Source organism: Oryza brachyantha, chromosome 8 (genome assembly GCF_000231095.2).
Source record: "Oryza brachyantha chromosome 8, ObraRS2, whole genome shotgun sequence".
NCBI classification, from domain to species: Eukaryota; Viridiplantae; Streptophyta; class Magnoliopsida; order Poales; family Poaceae; genus Oryza; species Oryza brachyantha.
The window spans coordinates 15,828,490-15,845,116 of NC_023170.2; the positions used below are offsets into that span (position 1 = coordinate 15,828,490).

The 16,627-nt window shown below is 43.7% G+C and overlaps 2 protein-coding genes across 7 annotated transcripts; one reads left to right on the forward strand and one right to left on the reverse strand.

The window, feature by feature from the left end:
• The first annotated feature begins 3,885 nt into the window (after positions 1–3,885).
• Positions 3,886–7,779, forward strand: LOC121055155 (G patch domain-containing protein 11). Of its 6 annotated transcripts, none has more exons than XR_005812330.1 (6): positions 3,886–4,621; positions 5,394–5,459; positions 5,763–5,873; positions 6,340–6,460; positions 6,540–6,643; positions 6,810–7,779. XR_005812330.1 is itself a non-coding variant. In XM_040526813.1 (3 exons), exons 1-3 carry the CDS (start codon positions 3,962–3,964, stop codon positions 5,820–5,822), a joined length of 786 nt encoding a protein of 261 aa, XP_040382747.1. In that variant the 5' UTR covers positions 3,886–3,961; the 3' UTR covers positions 5,823–6,333. The 6 variants fall into 6 exon arrangements, 1 of the variants encoding a protein (XP_040382747.1); XR_005812331.1 differs by having other exon boundaries at positions 6,354–6,460; XR_005812332.1 differs by lacking the exon at positions 6,340–6,460 and having other exon boundaries at positions 6,810–6,902; positions 6,969–7,779.
• A 347-nt stretch (positions 7,780–8,126) lies between these two features.
• Positions 8,127–12,432, reverse strand: LOC102716062 (squamosa promoter-binding-like protein 14). The gene is made up of 3 exons (XM_015840175.2): positions 11,493–12,432; positions 8,910–9,043; positions 8,127–8,808 (listed from the first exon to the last, which is right to left on the reverse strand). The coding sequence occupies exons 1-3, from the start codon at positions 11,948–11,950 to the stop codon at positions 8,138–8,140; spliced, it is 1,263 nt and encodes a 420-aa protein (XP_015695661.2). The 5' UTR covers positions 11,951–12,432; the 3' UTR covers positions 8,127–8,137.
• Positions 12,433–16,627: the final 4,195 nt, after the last annotated feature.

Sequence of the window (16,627 nt, forward strand, 5' to 3'; positions counted from 1 at the left end):
TATACGTTTGACCGTTATGTTTTATTTATAAATATTTTATTTTTATTATATGATAAAATATGAATATTACGTTATGTGTGTCTTTTATTAATTTTTATATTTTTTAAATAAAACATACAGTTAAATATTAGATAGGAAAAATTAATAAAACTATAATTAAATTGAGACAGAAGAGGTAGTAGTATATTTCTTTTTTCTTGAGTGTCCAACGTGGGTACTACTAGATATTGTAAAATAACGCACTAGTAGTATAATAGTATAGTGCTACCTCCATCCCGAAATAAGATTATTTTTTAGTTTTTTGATACAATGTTTTGACTCTTCGTTTTATTTAAAAAATTTTTGCGATTAATATTTTAAAACATGAATAGTATTTTATGCGTGACTAATTATTTTAGTTTTTTTAATAAATTTTTCAAATAAGACGAATAATCAAATGTTAGACACGGAAACAAAAATTAAAGTTATTATGTGACAAATGTAGTAATGCATAGTGTCATATATATCAGACTATCAATCAGTGATGTGGTATGTCTCCCTCGCCTCAAGATCAGGCGAAAGAGGTCGTTCTTAACTTAGGTCCTGTACAAGACAGGGAGCATCTAACTGACAGCTGTTACAGTATAATTATATCCCATTAAGCTTTACGCGGGATAGGGCTGCTGTGCACTGGCTCCACTCGGAATGATTTTTGGTTATTTACGCAAAAAAGACTAGACGATATATTTGGAAATAAAAAATAATTTATGAATAAAACTTTTATATTCGTATTCTTAGTGACTAAAAGTTAACACTGAAAAATAATCTTCCGTAAAAAAATTTAAAACTCAGCTCTAAATTAAAAGTTAAAAATTTAAATTTTGGTTTATAAATATAAACAGAAGCATCAAAGACGAGAGCAAAAGCTTGGATGAAGCTGCTGTGGTGCCAGTTCATAACGCCCATGGGACGCTACAGCTAGCGCGAGATGTTCTCCACGAGGTGGGGAAGAATGCTGTATTGGACGCCATGGCGAGGCTGAGGTGGAGGACGCAGCTGCCGACGGTGGCATTATGGCTATGAGCGAGTCCAGGTCGGGTGAGCCAGCCTATTTAGGTTTGAGCTCAATACAAGCTCCAATTAGACTTATCAAACCTTCGAGCACACTTGCCTTGTGCTTGATTTAAGTATATAGTAATTTGATTTTTAAAAAATAATTTTGAGTAATAAATTTTATATAAGATTTAAAATTAATATATATATAATACCAACACATATTAGTTTATTATATAAATATATAATAATTTACTTTTAATCTGCTATATATTCAAATAAAAGCTAAAAAACTCGTGAGAAGCTTCTCAGCTCGAGAAAACCTGCGAGTTTTGGATCAGGCTCAGGCTTAGCTCGGCTCATGGCCCATGGGAAGCTTACGCCGAGCTTGAATCAAGTCTCGAGACGAACCGAGCTCTGAGAGGTAGCAGCATCAAACAGGCTGGGCCCTCTCGTATTGGAAGCGATTCGCACTCTCCTTTTAGAAAAAAGAAAAAAAGTATTTTCTTTTTTAAATAAAAACACATTACAATGTAAACGCTTCCATCGTACGCATTCTCTCCTTTAAGAACGCACGCACGCAAACCCCCCCATGAGCAACTTCGAAGACTGGCCAACAAATTCTAGAGAATCATGAAGTCGCCACGGACGCCTTGATGTCGACGGGCTTATCGTTTCGCACTGAAAGCACAAAAGTGTAGCTTTTTTTTTTCTGAATCAACTATCGCTCGAGATTTCTCTCTACTTGTTGGTATGTTATTTGCTTTGCCCAGGGATAGAATTTGTGTTTCATCAACTGTAAAACTAGACTTATATAGATTCCCCTCAATGGTTAAAGGCTTAAAGTCGGCTCAATTTACCTCTCTCGGTAATTTGGATGGTGGTTTTGTCCTACATGGCATATTAATATAGAATATAGTCTACATGATATAACTGCGTGGTATTTACATGTTACCCCAATCACAAAAAAAAAATACAATAGGACCCACAAAGGGCATACATGTCTGTAGTATCACCTTACCTCTTTCTTCTCTCCCTCTCCTCTTCCTTTATTGGCTCTTCTTCCATGGCGCTACGACGGTACTTATGGATCTAGGGATATTTTGAGATAAATATCCTTTGACATATCTGCATGTGCAGTTGAGTCACTTATATATAGGCCCCAACTTGTTATGGCCCACATGCTAGTAGCACAATTGTACAACAGTAACGTTAGAGCATCCTCATCGATATTTTGGTGGCCGGTTGAGGTGGCTGATTGTTGTGAAAATGGTCCTCCAACGGTAGAGCTACCCTTGGACCGGCTTGCTAAAGCTTCAGGTAATCTTTGGGAGAAGGCATTGCACGAGCTCGACGACGTAGTTGCCTACCCATCCCCTCCTAGACAACACCGCCCGTCTACTCCCTAATGTGTTGATTTTCCTCTTCCTTTCGCCGGTAATGTTTTTGTCTAACGCCGCCGCCGCCGCCCCTTTTGTGTCCTTCGATGTAGTCATCTCTTTCCTTCTTAACGTCGTTGTGGCCTCTTGTTCCCTATTGACCCCCCTGATGCTATGGCCCCTCAGCTTCCTTGTCTAGAAGAGGGGAGAGAGTAGAGAAGAGATAAGAGAAAGGTAGGGATGGTACCAGACAAATGGGGCTCATGTGTATCCCATCGTATTTTTTTCATTTCTAATTGTGACCGTGCGTGCCCGCAGAGAAGGAAATAAGTCCACTAGAGGTACGAGACCACCGCCCCCGTCGCCGCTAATATCTTCAACACGCAGCATGAGACCACCGCCCTCGGCGCCGCTAATATCTACTGACGATGACGACGTACCTGATCGATCTCGCATGGACATACGAGCTTAGTTACTTACTGCCTATGATCAACGAGCTAGCTAGAGCTAGCATTTCTTGTTCCCCTACATTAATTTCACTGTTAAATAAGAAACTGGTTGACTAGCTACAGCTTGCTCGTAGCTAGCTACAACCAACTAGTAATTAACGTACTCGTCCGTTGCGTGCACATTATCCTAGTTAATTTGTGGATTAATCAAGGTGATCATCGTTCGTAGCATTTGGAGTAATCAAGGTGATCATCGTCCACAACCCCTTCTTATGCTCGTGCTTACTCCCGCGCACGCCCATGGTGAGGTCAGGCGGCGGCAGCGGCCACGCCACCACCAAAACCCGACAAAACAAGCAGCAGCATCACCGCCAAGAACCGCGCCCACGACACGGCCACCGCCACGTCGCCACCCTAGCTCACCGGTCGTCGCCCACCATCCGCGGCTCGTCGCCACCCCAGCTCACTGGTTGTCACCCCCGCTGCCCCAGGCCACCGCGCGCCCTGCTGCTACCCAACGCGCCGGTCGTCGCCTCCACCGTCGTTCGCCATCCGCGCCCACCGCCGTCCACCGGAGAGCAGAGTGATAGATGCACGCGAAAGGGAGGAAGAAAAGAGAGAGGAGAGGAAGAGAGAAAAAAATTAAAATAACTTGACATGTGGGACCTACTAGACGCCACGTCAGCAAAACCGGTCAAAAAAAATAGTCAATACTACCGAGGGATCTTCTTTGAACGTAATATTTCGGTTAAAGGACGAAAAATAAACTTAGCTTCAAATTCAGGTTTAGGGAGAACGGCGAAAGCGTGGGTAGCAGTAGCAGATCGCGACACTCATCCGCCGTCGTGCTGGCTGGGCCCAGTCCGTGCTATACGGCCCAATTTTGGTTGGGCAGGATCAATGAGCCCAACCAGGCCCACTATAAGCCCAATCAAGTGGTCCAGTCCAGTATCACCAAATGAGGCCCATATATGAAATGGGCCAACCTAATTAGGAGCCCAAAGGCCTATAGAAACACACGGGCCCGCGGCTCTCTCTCTCTCTCTCGGCCCGTCTCCCTCCGCTCCGCTAAGCTCGACGCCGGCCGCCGCGCAGCACGCCATGGAGCCGGACGGCGGCGGCGACGACGACGACGACTACATGGGGGACCTGTCCCACTTCCTCCCGCCGAGCCCTTCCTCCCCTTCGAGGAGCCTCGGGAGGAGGAAGCAACCACCGGCGGCGCAGGCGCAGGCGCGCGGGCAGGGGCAGGGGCAGGGGCAGGGGAAGCGCGCGAAGGGGGTGCCGTGGCAGGAGAGGCGGCGGCGGGACCGGGAGAGGAAGCAACGTGAGGAGGACGAGCGCACGATGGCCGGGCTCGCGGAGGCCATACCGGAGAGCAACGTGGGGTTCAGGCTGCTGAAGCAGATGGGGTACGACCCGGCGGCCGCTGGCGGCGGCGCCGCCGAGCCGGTCGGCATCGAGATCCGCCGCTCCCGGGCCGGGCTTGGCGCTGAACCGGCGGTGGCGGTGGCTCCGCCGCCGCCGCCGCGGCAGCCGTCGGCGGAGGTGGCGGAGGGGGAGAGGAGGCGGGTGGAGGAGATGGCGGTTGAGCTGAGGGCGAGGCAGAGCACGCAGTGGAGGAGCCGGAGGGTGGTGCGGGACTACCGGAAGGCCGAGGCCGCGCTCGCGCAGCTGGAGAACCGGGAGGTGGCGCCGCCACCGCCGGAGGGGGAGGAGAAGGAGAAGACAGCAGAGGAAGAGGAAGTGATCACTGAAGAGGTAACTTTGCTCGGTTGCTTAATTCATTCACTCATTCTGAGTGCCGAATTACTCTTTGTAGGAAGCATTGTTCAAATGTGACGCACAATATTAGTCATCTTAATTATAAAACTGAAACCAGAAGAAGGTTTTTGAAGGTTGCAATTTGCCAAATAAACTGTGAATTGATTTTGCCAATGAAGCAGTGAAGCTTAATAACTGCAGCAGAGCAGACACGGTTCATTGGATGTACTACCGAATATGGGCTTTGGGATAGACCACTATGCTCATTTAAGTTTCCATTTGCATTAGTTACAAGCACATAACTTCAAATATTCTACTACATAGAATAAATAATTACATAGTGAATATGGTCTTTGGGATAGACCACTATACTCACCTTAAAGGTTCCATTTGGATTTGTCACAAGCACATAGCTTCAATAGTATATAATCTTCACTTGTGCATTATGGTATAGTTTTTCATTGTCATGAGCATGTGTATCCGTAATGCAATTGTGTACTTAGCTATATTTGTTTTCTACAAAGGGTTAATCACAAATGCTTATGGGGTAGTACTCAATTGCGTTTACCCAATTGAAAATTCATAATGTTTTCTACTGGTTACATCCATATTCTATTGTGACGATGGAAGTGCTCGGATTGAATTATTAATTCTTATGTTTACCCTATGCATTCCTGCGCATTCTTGTCTAGACCTCCCTTTTATCTAAGAAATGCAAAACTGCAAGCTTTGTTGAAGGAACGAGATTAATGTGTGCTTATTCTTGCAGGATTTGCAAAACATATTGGCTAAGTTGCGCGGTGAACACTACTATTGCCTTTATTGTGGTTGCAAGGTTAGCTTCATTCTGGAAACTAGTGAGCTTTTTTGGGATAATATACATACTTTATTTTGATCTCGTTAGAACTAATGGCGCTGTTTCTTTGGAAGTTCAAGATAACATGAGCACTTATACAGCTCTAGTGTCTATGTGCACTCTCCCCAGTCCCCACCCTTGGATTGCATTATTGTTGGGAATCTAAGATTACACTTTCCTGTTGGGTCTTTGGTTTTCTCTGCATTTTAAATAGGGTGATCTTTTATAGTAGTAGTAGCATCTTCCGTGCTTTTACAACTGAGCGTCTTGTCCCCTTTTCAGTATGAATCAGCAGAAGCATTGGCAAATGAATGCCCTGGGCCAAATGAAGACGAACATTAATTCACTATGTCAGGGGCGACAAAGAATGGTCCTTGTTACCACAGTCCACAGGTGATGATTCTATAAGTACAGGAATCTTGTTCAGTGATGATTTGCATACTTCTTTGGATACCTGTTGTAGGAGTATTTGTACTTCCTCCTTCCAGAAATAACTTCATCTTTGTCATCTCTTCCTTCCAGAAATAACTTCATCTTTGTCATCTCTTGTTTGTCACAAAATAAGTTTATCTTTAAGTAATCATTATATTGGAGTTTACGAAAGTAGAGAATAAATGCATTGGAACTACCCCTCCATCCCACTATAAGTGTATTTCTAGCACAGTAGAGGCAAATTAGTTGCATATTAAATAAGGAAATTATATGGAGTGTGAGAATTATATGGAGTGTGAGATATGTTGGGGTAAAATGGATAGAAATTTGAATATGATATGATTGATGAGACAACTAGTATTTCTCGAATGCACTAGATAAAGTGAGGGACAACTACATTGGGATTTGATAGTGGACAATATTTTAGTCCTTTTGTTTTAGGAAATGCTCTGGGACAGGGTCTCGTTTCGATCAGTGGAAGGGTATGTGCCCAGCCCCGCAATGCGTGTGAGCGATGAGTATTTCTTCACCAGGGCTACCGTCCGTCCGTGAGTGGACAATATTATGCAGGATGTCCAAGTACTATAAACGATATGTTGGGACTTATACTGGCAAATCTCCTTTCAGTATCACTTCTCAAGAATTGATGAAGATTCTCTTATGGCGGTTTAAAGCTACGAGGGTGGAACTGGTCAACTGGACTTCAGGAAGAGTTTACAGTTCTGCATATGGTATGCTATGCTACTCCATGCAGAAGGCTTCAAGGGAGTCCCTGCTACTGCCCTAGAGAAGTCCAAATCAAGGTGTCTCTCCTCCTGGCTGTGTAAATCCTCCCGGGGATGTAGAGGCCAGGTTTCTTTTAATCCATTATCTAAAAAAAGTCTATTTTTTTCACAGTGAAAACAGAAGATTTTTGTCGATGGTGAAGAAACAAGTGATCTGCAACATATGACATTGATAAGCAGATGGCGACAAGCAATTCCAATCACGGTGATTCACCTGATGCTGGAATCTATCTATAGTGCAATGATAGTAACAATTGAGTCTATCTTGCAGATGGCTACAGCACTGTTTAGCATGATGTCAAACAAGCAATTCCAATCACGGCGATAACTTTTCAAGTTCGTACTGTGTAAAGGATGGCACTGCTATTTCTGGTTTTAACAATCCATCATACACCAGTGCAAGGATAGTTTTACAATTGTATCAATCTTGCATGTGAATTTAAGATCCATGATCACTGTTTGTTGATCACAGGCTAGCGAACATGTTGCTACAGCACTGTTTAGCATGATGTCAATTATGTTGCAATGGCTGCATCAGTGGCACAGTATGTGTCCTCTATGGCCATTTATGTGCTCCGTTCTAAGGTGGGCTCTCTCGATCTGTCGGGACATGGAGGTGCCTTGTCTGCTGACAGAAAATTTTTCAGTGCTCACGAGTCACAGCCAAAAGGTGACGAATCAATTGGGACGAAATTTGAAGCAACAACCCAGCAAACAGTGACTGATAAACGAGAGATGCTTGCTACAAATTCCATGGCGGTATCTATCTCGTCACAAAGCCAGTGATAATTTTTTTTTGTCTGGAATATATCACTGTTCTCCACTTGTCTGCAAATCTGAACCTCTTTTTTTTAAAAAAAAAAAGTTTGGAGTGAAGAAGCTGCCAAGATAGATAATCAAAGGCATCAACAGAACATCACTGGTGCAGAGAGCATGCTGCAAATCCACGCTGTGAATGTGGTGTCACTTTACACCAACAGACGCCCTTCGAACTGATTCTTTGCTACAAATCCACAATGCTCAGCAGATCTGCACAAGACATCAGGTATACAAATTCTACAAATTCTGAAGTACTACTTGGCTTGATGCATGAAGCTATGGAAGCAAGTTTTGGTTTCAATATGACCCTTCGTCTATCACCTGGAAGGCTGGAAAAAGATTCAGGATGAACAGCACAAGGGAATTAACATAACACATCGAGTAAAAGTCCTCGACAATACGGCACAACACTGATACTTAAAGATCCATGGAGGTTTTACATAGATGCGACACAGCAGTAGAGTTCATGGGCACAATATTGTTCATCATAGGGAGATCAGATTAATCGCCTGTGGCCTTAGAATTTTCCTTTCCTTACCGGAAATGAAAATGTAAAACAAAATGAGGGCAGGCAGCATGAGGTTCTTTCAGTTCCATGACGGATGGCAGCTGGAACAGCCTCTACAGAGACCAGTCCATTGTGTTGCTGCCTTGATCGAAGGTGCTGCCAGAGCCAGGATCGATGCGCGGTGCCGGGGCTGGGCCGTTCCCCTGCAGAGCAAGCTCGAGCTCACCGGAGAACTGGGCATGATGGCTAGGGCCAGGGTGCACTCCATCAAGCGAGACCTCATGTGGTAGCTGGTGCGGCATGCTCCGACCACCGCCTTCATGGCCCCGAGAGCCTGCCCAGGGGCTAGGCGCCATGTAGCTACTGGCCATGGCGGAGGGTGCCACCGGGTTGCCATCAAAGCTGGCAGTAGTGGACATGGCGGCAGCACGGTTATGGCTGGCAGCGGCACGGTGGGTAGCAGCATCCCATGGCTGAGTTGACAGAAGAGAGAGAGCACAGCTCGAGTCGGTCGCAGCGCCGACCCCTGTGAAAGATCCACCTGGAGGGAGACTTGGGCCAGAGAACACCGGTGGCCCTGACGAAGAGCTGCCTTGGCTGTTGTATGCATGGGCGCCATATCCTGCAACTGCACTGGAGTGAGGATGAGTTAGGTTCCCATGCCACTGGATACCACCAGCAACCCGATCGCCTGGTCGAATTGCTGTCCATGCATCCCTTACACTGCTTGGAACCCTTGGGTATGAGAAATCCAACGTAAAGCTTCTGAACCTGCGATGCTCTTCTGGAACAGTGATTGCAATAAACACCACATCAGCGAATATGCAACCAGAAGTTACCAGCAAACACGCAAGATGTAAAGAAAACAAGAGCCTGTGATGCTACCACCGAGTGATGCAGCAATCCGACCATAGCGTGATGCCAGAGGCATCTGTGGCCTCCTCCGGCGCTCATTGTGACCTGCAAGGCGTCTGCGGCAGCTGCGTTTTCCTTGGTCAAATTCAGGCAAAAGGTGGAACCTGTCATATTATGTGAACAGATCATTGGCAAATTGATTCTGAATCAAATTCACTGCTGATGTGTTGTGACTGAGTTTTTGGGGCAACAAAAGTTACGGCATCCAAATTTGGCTGTCGGCCCAAACGGCAAAACGAGGATGGTAAACAAAGTACATTAATCAGGGGGCTCATCGCAACAACTTCCTCAGCAAAAGGATAACAAGCAAAGGTTACCAACAAGGCTGAGTCTGTCCAATTAACTTTTATATGATTATTATCCTAATAGATATACATGATGCAAGCCAAACATAGTGTAGCTCAGGTCAATAGGCAGCTCATGCTAACTCAGAACAATATTTCTGTTCATCCAAAGATGGTACCTATGGTTATACTCATTTAAAAGGACTCTAATGACAGAGGCAGTGAATCTACCACCCCCTACTACTGTTGTAGCTTTTTACATATTACCCCTTAAACTTCTTCATATTACATAACAAAAGATAAAGATAAATGGATAGCCACATATAAAATTAAATTAACATGAGTATTAACCAATAGCAAAAAGGTATGCACATATTTCATGGAAAATATGCTTTTATTTATTTTAGGCAACATCATGATATTTTATTCCTGTAATTAGTTACTATAAATACCATCAAGGTAAAGCAGCAGCTCTACTAGTACCTTTCATAATTACACCCATAAATCAACACTGCCATTCCTAACAAAAAAAAAAGGGCACCATGTGGAAGCAAGAGTGTAATCATTCATGGAGATGTGAGATGTCGGGCCTAAAATAACAGTACACGATCACTAGATGGTTACCCATTTAATTGGACAGCAGGTGTCCCACACATCAAAGTGTTAATGCTCCATCTGGTTTTATTATAATGATGCATTATGCCGGCAGATTGTGACACACTGAACAGCTCAACTATAAAATCTTGACTTTTTTTTATGAATTCCTATTGGGAAAATCTGGCCACTAATGGAAATGGCAGTAACCTCAAAAAACAAAAGTGTGAACTAACTGAGTCTCTAGATAATTACTACAAAGACCCCATATATATCTCTAGAAACATAAAATGTTTATTTTGGTCTGGAAAAGGGGAACTGGTATGAAGTAGTACAAGACAAATATGCAAAACAGAATTAATAGTGCTCCATATTCTCTATGTTTCACTTGCTTCCCTCTCATCCTACTAAGGGCCCGTTTGGGGAGTTTTAGATTTTAAGAAGCAGCTATTTGGTAGTCAGCTTCTGAGAATCTAGAAAAGCTCCTAAACCCAGCTTCTCCATATTCTAAATTCTTAGTTCATTTTTCACAATCTGTAACTACAGATTCTCAGAAGCTGTGAACCGTTTGAGGCAACTTATGACAAAAGCAGCTTATGGGAAAAGCTGCAGATGAGAAAAGCTCCCTCAAACAGACCCTAAGTACATAGTAAAAAATTAATGCATATCATACAGTCCAAGCTATCCATAGACTATTACCAGAGGTGCAGATTACAAAACAGGCATTCTTGTCAGCTAATGAGACAAACTATTAAATAAAACTAGCAAATGCACAGAAGTGGAATAAATAGCTTATGAACCACTGGTGAGGCGTTTGAACTTGACTATGCTACTATAAGGATCTAGTAGTACGGAGTACTAGTAGATAACTGAACATTGAGCAAGTGTTCGAGTCACAAAGCATATACCATTAATATACTAGTAGTAGATACTAGCAGCTTGCAACACACATACACACACACAAACACAAGGAAGAAAAGCAACATCTTTAGCCAACATGTTTCTCTGATTATCTCCCATACTTACCTTGGCCATTGGAAAGCTTGCAACATCAACGAAAATTTTGATAGCTAATGGCTAATTATATACTACTAGCACTAGCAGTACATAACAGTGACTCTTAACACAGAGGAATCTTATGCAAAGCAGAGGCAGGCAGGCAGGCAGGCAAGTCACATCACTCAACCATATAGTATAAAAAGGAGGATCCCTCATCAACCTACCACCAACTTGAAAAAATCTCATAAGCTCCACTGAAAATATGCATATAATAGTTGTATATGGCAACTAGCAGCACAACCAAAGATAAAAATAGATGAGGTGCAGAAAGTTTCAGAAAGTTGAAAGCAGCTGTTTTTAGCAGGAAGGCCCCCACACAACACCAAGCTAGTACACTCAACTTGCTAAGCTTAGTTAGTGTTAGTTGACAGCGCATCTAATGTGGCTATACTGCCATAAACCTTAAAACCTAAAACAAGTAGAGTAGCAACAACAACAACAACATCATAAGAACCCAAAAGCATGAGATTGACTCGGAGACAAAAATGGCACACCAAGAACAAGACGTGTAAACAAGAACATGCCAGGAGCAAATTTGTTTCAAGCATTGCATGCAGCAAGAAGAGAGAGAGAGAGAGAGAGAGAGATGGCAATGGCGAGTGGGGGTGGTGGTGACCTGCTGCACTGCTGGCAGAAGCGCTGCTCGAGGCCGGCGACGACGACGCGGGGGGCCTTGGAGTGCATGAAGCACACCTTGTGGCGGCAGTAGTAGTTCTTGATCCCGCTCAGATCCGCGTTGCAGCCCTCCACCTGGCAGCGGGGCGGGGGCGGCGGCGGCGCCGCCGGAGCGGCCACGCCCTTCCCCTTGTTCCTGCCCCCTCCGCCGCCGCGGCCACCACCCGCCGCCGCCGCCTTGGACGACGACGGCGCGCTCGCGCTGCCACTGCTGGCACTGCCACTGCCACCGTCACCGCTGCCGCTGCCGCCTCCCTCCCCCGCCGCCGCCGCGCCGGCGTCCTCGAAGTAGATCTTCTTGCCGAACTTGAGCCCATGCAGCTGGCGGTGGTGGTCGTCCCCTCCGCCGCCACTCCCTCCTCCGGCGCCTCCGCCTCCTCCTCCGCTCGCTATCTCCATCGCCAGAGAGCCGCAGCGCGCGTCCCGCGCCTTTCTTGGCTTCTTGCCCCCGGCCGGCTCCGTCCGGTCTCCCCCTCCTCCTCTCTCTCCTCCTCGAGAGAGGGAGAGAGGAAAGAGACGGACGGAAAGGTGGCGAAGGCGAGCGACTCCCCCGGCCACTAAAAAAGAAAAGAAAAAACACCCAACCCTGTCTCCTCCTTCCTCACACGCGCGCGCGCGCCACCACCGCCACACGGCCGATTCGTACGACACGACGGATACCTAGCTCTAGGCTAAGCGGAAGCTTGGTTCGCGGCGCGGCGGGTGGCTGGGTGTTGGGTTATGTAGGCGTCGTGGCGATGGCGAGGCGGCCGCGTCATGCTGGGGGCATCGCGGAACAGTGCGTGCGCTGCGGCATCACACACACGCTGGGCTGCGCAGGCAAGTCGCAAGTGAGTGAGCTGCCAGCCATGGCAGGGACCTGCCTGCCTCCAGTTATCAAATCACGCAGAGGCTACTCTACTCTACTCCTCTCCTCTAGCTGGCTGGCTGGGTAGGGTGGGGTGAGGTGAAAAGAGAGACGCGCATCGAGAGGCCGGGTGCACGGTGGTGTCGCAGCGAGCGGGGCAGGGCGCAGCGCGACGACGCAACAGGCCATGAGTGAGTGAACAGCACGGCTGCTGCTGCTGTGTGTGTGGCAGTGCCAGGGCCAGCCCGCCTACAGTTTGTGTTCCCTCTTGGGGCCCAACCACCCAATCTACTGTACCTCCCCTATCCGAGAAATTTGCTATTCTTACGCTGTCAAACGTGAGTTCCGTCCATTTTACCATTTTAAATTTAGGTTTCGTCAAAATGTTATTGTCAAATAAGGTCACTCCGCTCGCTTGTCATTTTTCTTCATTTCTCGTGACTTAAAAATAGCTTTTCATGTTTTTATGTGTTGTATGACTGTTTTGCCCCTGATGTGCTCGTTGGAGGTGTGGTTATGACGACGCTAAGTCTATTCCTGTTGTTGCCAGCGCCTCCAATCGGTGGACCACACCTTTCATCAGCTCCCATGTCACAAACCGCATCTCGCATGTGTGCGTCGTGGCTCACCCTAGGGACACGGCGTGGCCATGCTCGAACAGCAGCGAGGACACCGAGCATGTCCACTGGCGCTGGTGTAGGACCAATGATGGGGCGTGGAATGGGTGACGTCTTCCAAAAACACGATATCTCGACAAACAACACATAGAGGATGACGCCACAGGACTAGAGGTCAGTCTGAGTGTCGTCGTAACAACCGTTAGCGAGCACCTCGAGAGCAAAACAATCATACAACATATATAAAAAAAGAGGAAACCATTCTTAAATAGCAAGAAATGGAGAAAATGGCAAACCAATGGGGTGGTCTCATTTAACAATGGCATTGTGACGAAACCCAAATCCGAAATGGCAAAAGAGATGAAACCATCTTTGATGATGGCATAATAGCAAATTTCTCCCCCATCTCTCTTCGGTATTTCTATTTTTTAGAAGAAAATTTAAAGTATATATCATCCATCTCATAAAAAGTAAAGTTTATATGAGTTCGATGGAGTGGAAGAACAAATACCGCATTAAAATAGGGAACAATTGCATTTGATAAAATATATTTTGATTTTTTTAGATTTTTATTGTTATAGGTAAAGTAGAATAAAAATAAAATTCTTTTATAGTATTTTCTATAGGAAATATTTTATTTTATCTAATTCTTTTATGAATTTCTCCAAATCAAATAGGCCCTAACGATTTGGGGCTATTATATCGGGGTACATAAATAAAAATTGACTATATATTTATTAAAATACAAAAAATATGTAAAAAATATGTTGACAAAGTATACTAGGGAACCAGACCTAACAACTTTACAATGCACGGTTACTTGATGAAAATAAAAAAACCTACATGTAAAGTAAAAAGGGAAAGTAATGGAACATTCAAAACGTTGACAACACTCTTCTCAAACGTTGAGTATGTTTCTTGTAAAGGAAAAGATGGAAGCATTGCTATGACGCATTAAAGAGGGAAACATCGCCCATATGCAGCAACCTTGCATGAGAGAGAGAGGGCATAACGTTTTCGTCCTAAAACTCTTTTCTTACCGACCATGCATTGTCAAATTCATGATGTTTGGGTGATGATCATCCAACCACGCCCAATGAAGCAGCCTAACTCTAGCACAACCCAAACATGTACCTTGTAAGGTCACCACCTAGGTTAAGCTTTCACGAGCGTAAGAATACACTGTCAATGTTGTAGGCTTCCTGCCTTCCACTAAGCAACACCCTTATGCTCTAAACTATTACTTTCCCAATAGCCCTAGAGGTCTCCATGATCCACGTGCCTTCTCTCTAACCTTGGAGTTTTCTATGGTCAGGTCTAGGATGAGACCATCCATAACCTTGAAGTTCTCCATGACTAGGTCTAGAATGAGACCGGCCATAAGCAAGAATGAGCTTTCCTCTAACAAAAGGAGCCAAACATTAGATCCAACTGTCGACCATCCATAGAGTCCAAGGAAAAACTAAGAATGCCTCATCGCCATAGTCCTTTGTGCCACACGGGTTCTTATGGCTAACTCGGGTGGCAGCGAGGGAGGAAAGGAGGTAAGGTGAAGTCACGATGGTCTAGGTTGTATCCCATATTACCTCTTGCAAGCAATACTTTGGCCTTACAGGCAATACTTCGGTCTCTTTTAGTTGGGTTTTAGTTCTCGAAAGAGTTTTTAGATTTTTTATTATAGTTTGTGCTCTACTGGGGGGTGATTTTTTTTCTCAAACAATGGATTAAACTTTGGTCTCTATCCTCCAATGTGGATGTACTTGACCAACCTCATGGCTGATTTACATCGTCTTTTTCAGTTGTTTAATTCCTCCTGATTCCTCTTGCTTATATGTTGATACAGCGCTACAGTATTAGATTTTAGGGATCAAATCCAATAATATGGATTGGCACATGTGGTAGGAGAAAATTTTTAGGGCATCGTTAAGCTCGCAGTACCAGTATGGATGAGAATTGATTATCGTTGTTGTTTAGCAGGACATGCAAGTTGCAACGCCAGTTAAACACAAGGTTTATTAGGGTATGTCTAGCTAAGTATGAAAGATTATCTAATTTTTATGGTAGCTATTTGAGTATAAATGATGAAATTAGCTATTTGAAAATCGTGGGCATAAAAACCGATAAAAAGACTAAAAATAATTAGAGAAAAATAACAGAGTGCGACTGCATGCAAGGTGTTACCTCGGGTTTAAACTGGCTGTGTGAGAGATAGACGTTGATTATGATAGTATAAAATATTACTGTACAAAAGTTTATCATATAATTTTTTAAGTAATTTTACCATACTCAAGAAGCTACCAGGAGGTACCACTGTTTTCAATATAAAATTTGGTACCAAATTTTATATTGAAAACAGTGGTACCTCATGATATCTCCTAAGAAAAATGCTCGATTTTTTAAAACAATATTTTTACTTTTAATTGGTTAATTTAGTTGTTTATATTCTTAATAATTATCATAAAAATTAGATAATCTAAAAATCCAAAATATTTATCACTTTGAAAAGGGATCGATCAATGTTTGTTGGGACCCCAAACCATGAACTGTAGGGACCTTTTTTCCTCTTTTGCTAGTCAGCTGGCAACATGCCGATGGATTAAGGGATCGATCGATGTTTGTTGGGAGCACATTAACCTTTGATAAGCCCTAAGTGGCTAAGCAGTACTGCCATAATTAATCTATTAGGTGTACTAAGTACTTTTGAACAATATTTGGAACTGTACGCGTGTAAAGTTGGGAAATACGGAGTAGTAGCAAACAAAAGGAAAACAGTTGTACACCATGCAAAACGTTGTAAAATTTGAAAATATGTAATATTTTATCACATTTTGCAAGTACATATATATGTAGTTGGAATCCAAAAAAAATGCGTGTGATGGCTCATCCTCATTTCAGGGTACCACGCCGCCACATAATTAGTTACCGTGCTAGTTTATTCACTCAATTATCTTAATTACCTTTTCTTAAAAAATTCAATACTGCTAATTTAATTATAAAGGCCATTGAACTTCTAGATCTAAGCTTCTGTGAGGCAGAAATTAAGATGGTCTATATGACTAAATTAGTATAATTATATTTTTTTAGTGACCTTTACCACTAAAGTAGTAATAATGTAGTTGTTTTTTAAATCAATTAAGAGAATTAAGTGGATAGATTAGTGTGATAACCTAAGAAGAATCCGGCGGGTGGCTTTAGCAGAGTGGTACCAGAGGATGGAGATGACACTGCATTGTGGGGGCGCGGCGACACGAAACTATCTAGAGGCACATGAATATTTTTGCAAATCCCTCCTATAAGTACAAAACGAGACAAAAAAATTATATAATTTCAAATTATTTTCTAATATTCCCTACCTTTTACTCCCTTTCTCAAAGAAAGAAAAGATTACTATAATCTTAATCTTAATAGCGTACAACAAAAGTAAGAATAATAAAATATCAAAATATTCATTTTTAAAAGTTGTGTTGGTCAATGGATAGAAAAACAATGTTGAACGGATAAAATTTCTTGATTTATAAACCAATGATAGTTAAAAATATATAATTAACTGACTCTAAGATAACTTTTGAACTCTACTAATTGGTTGTTTTAGGACAGACGAAGTAGGCAATA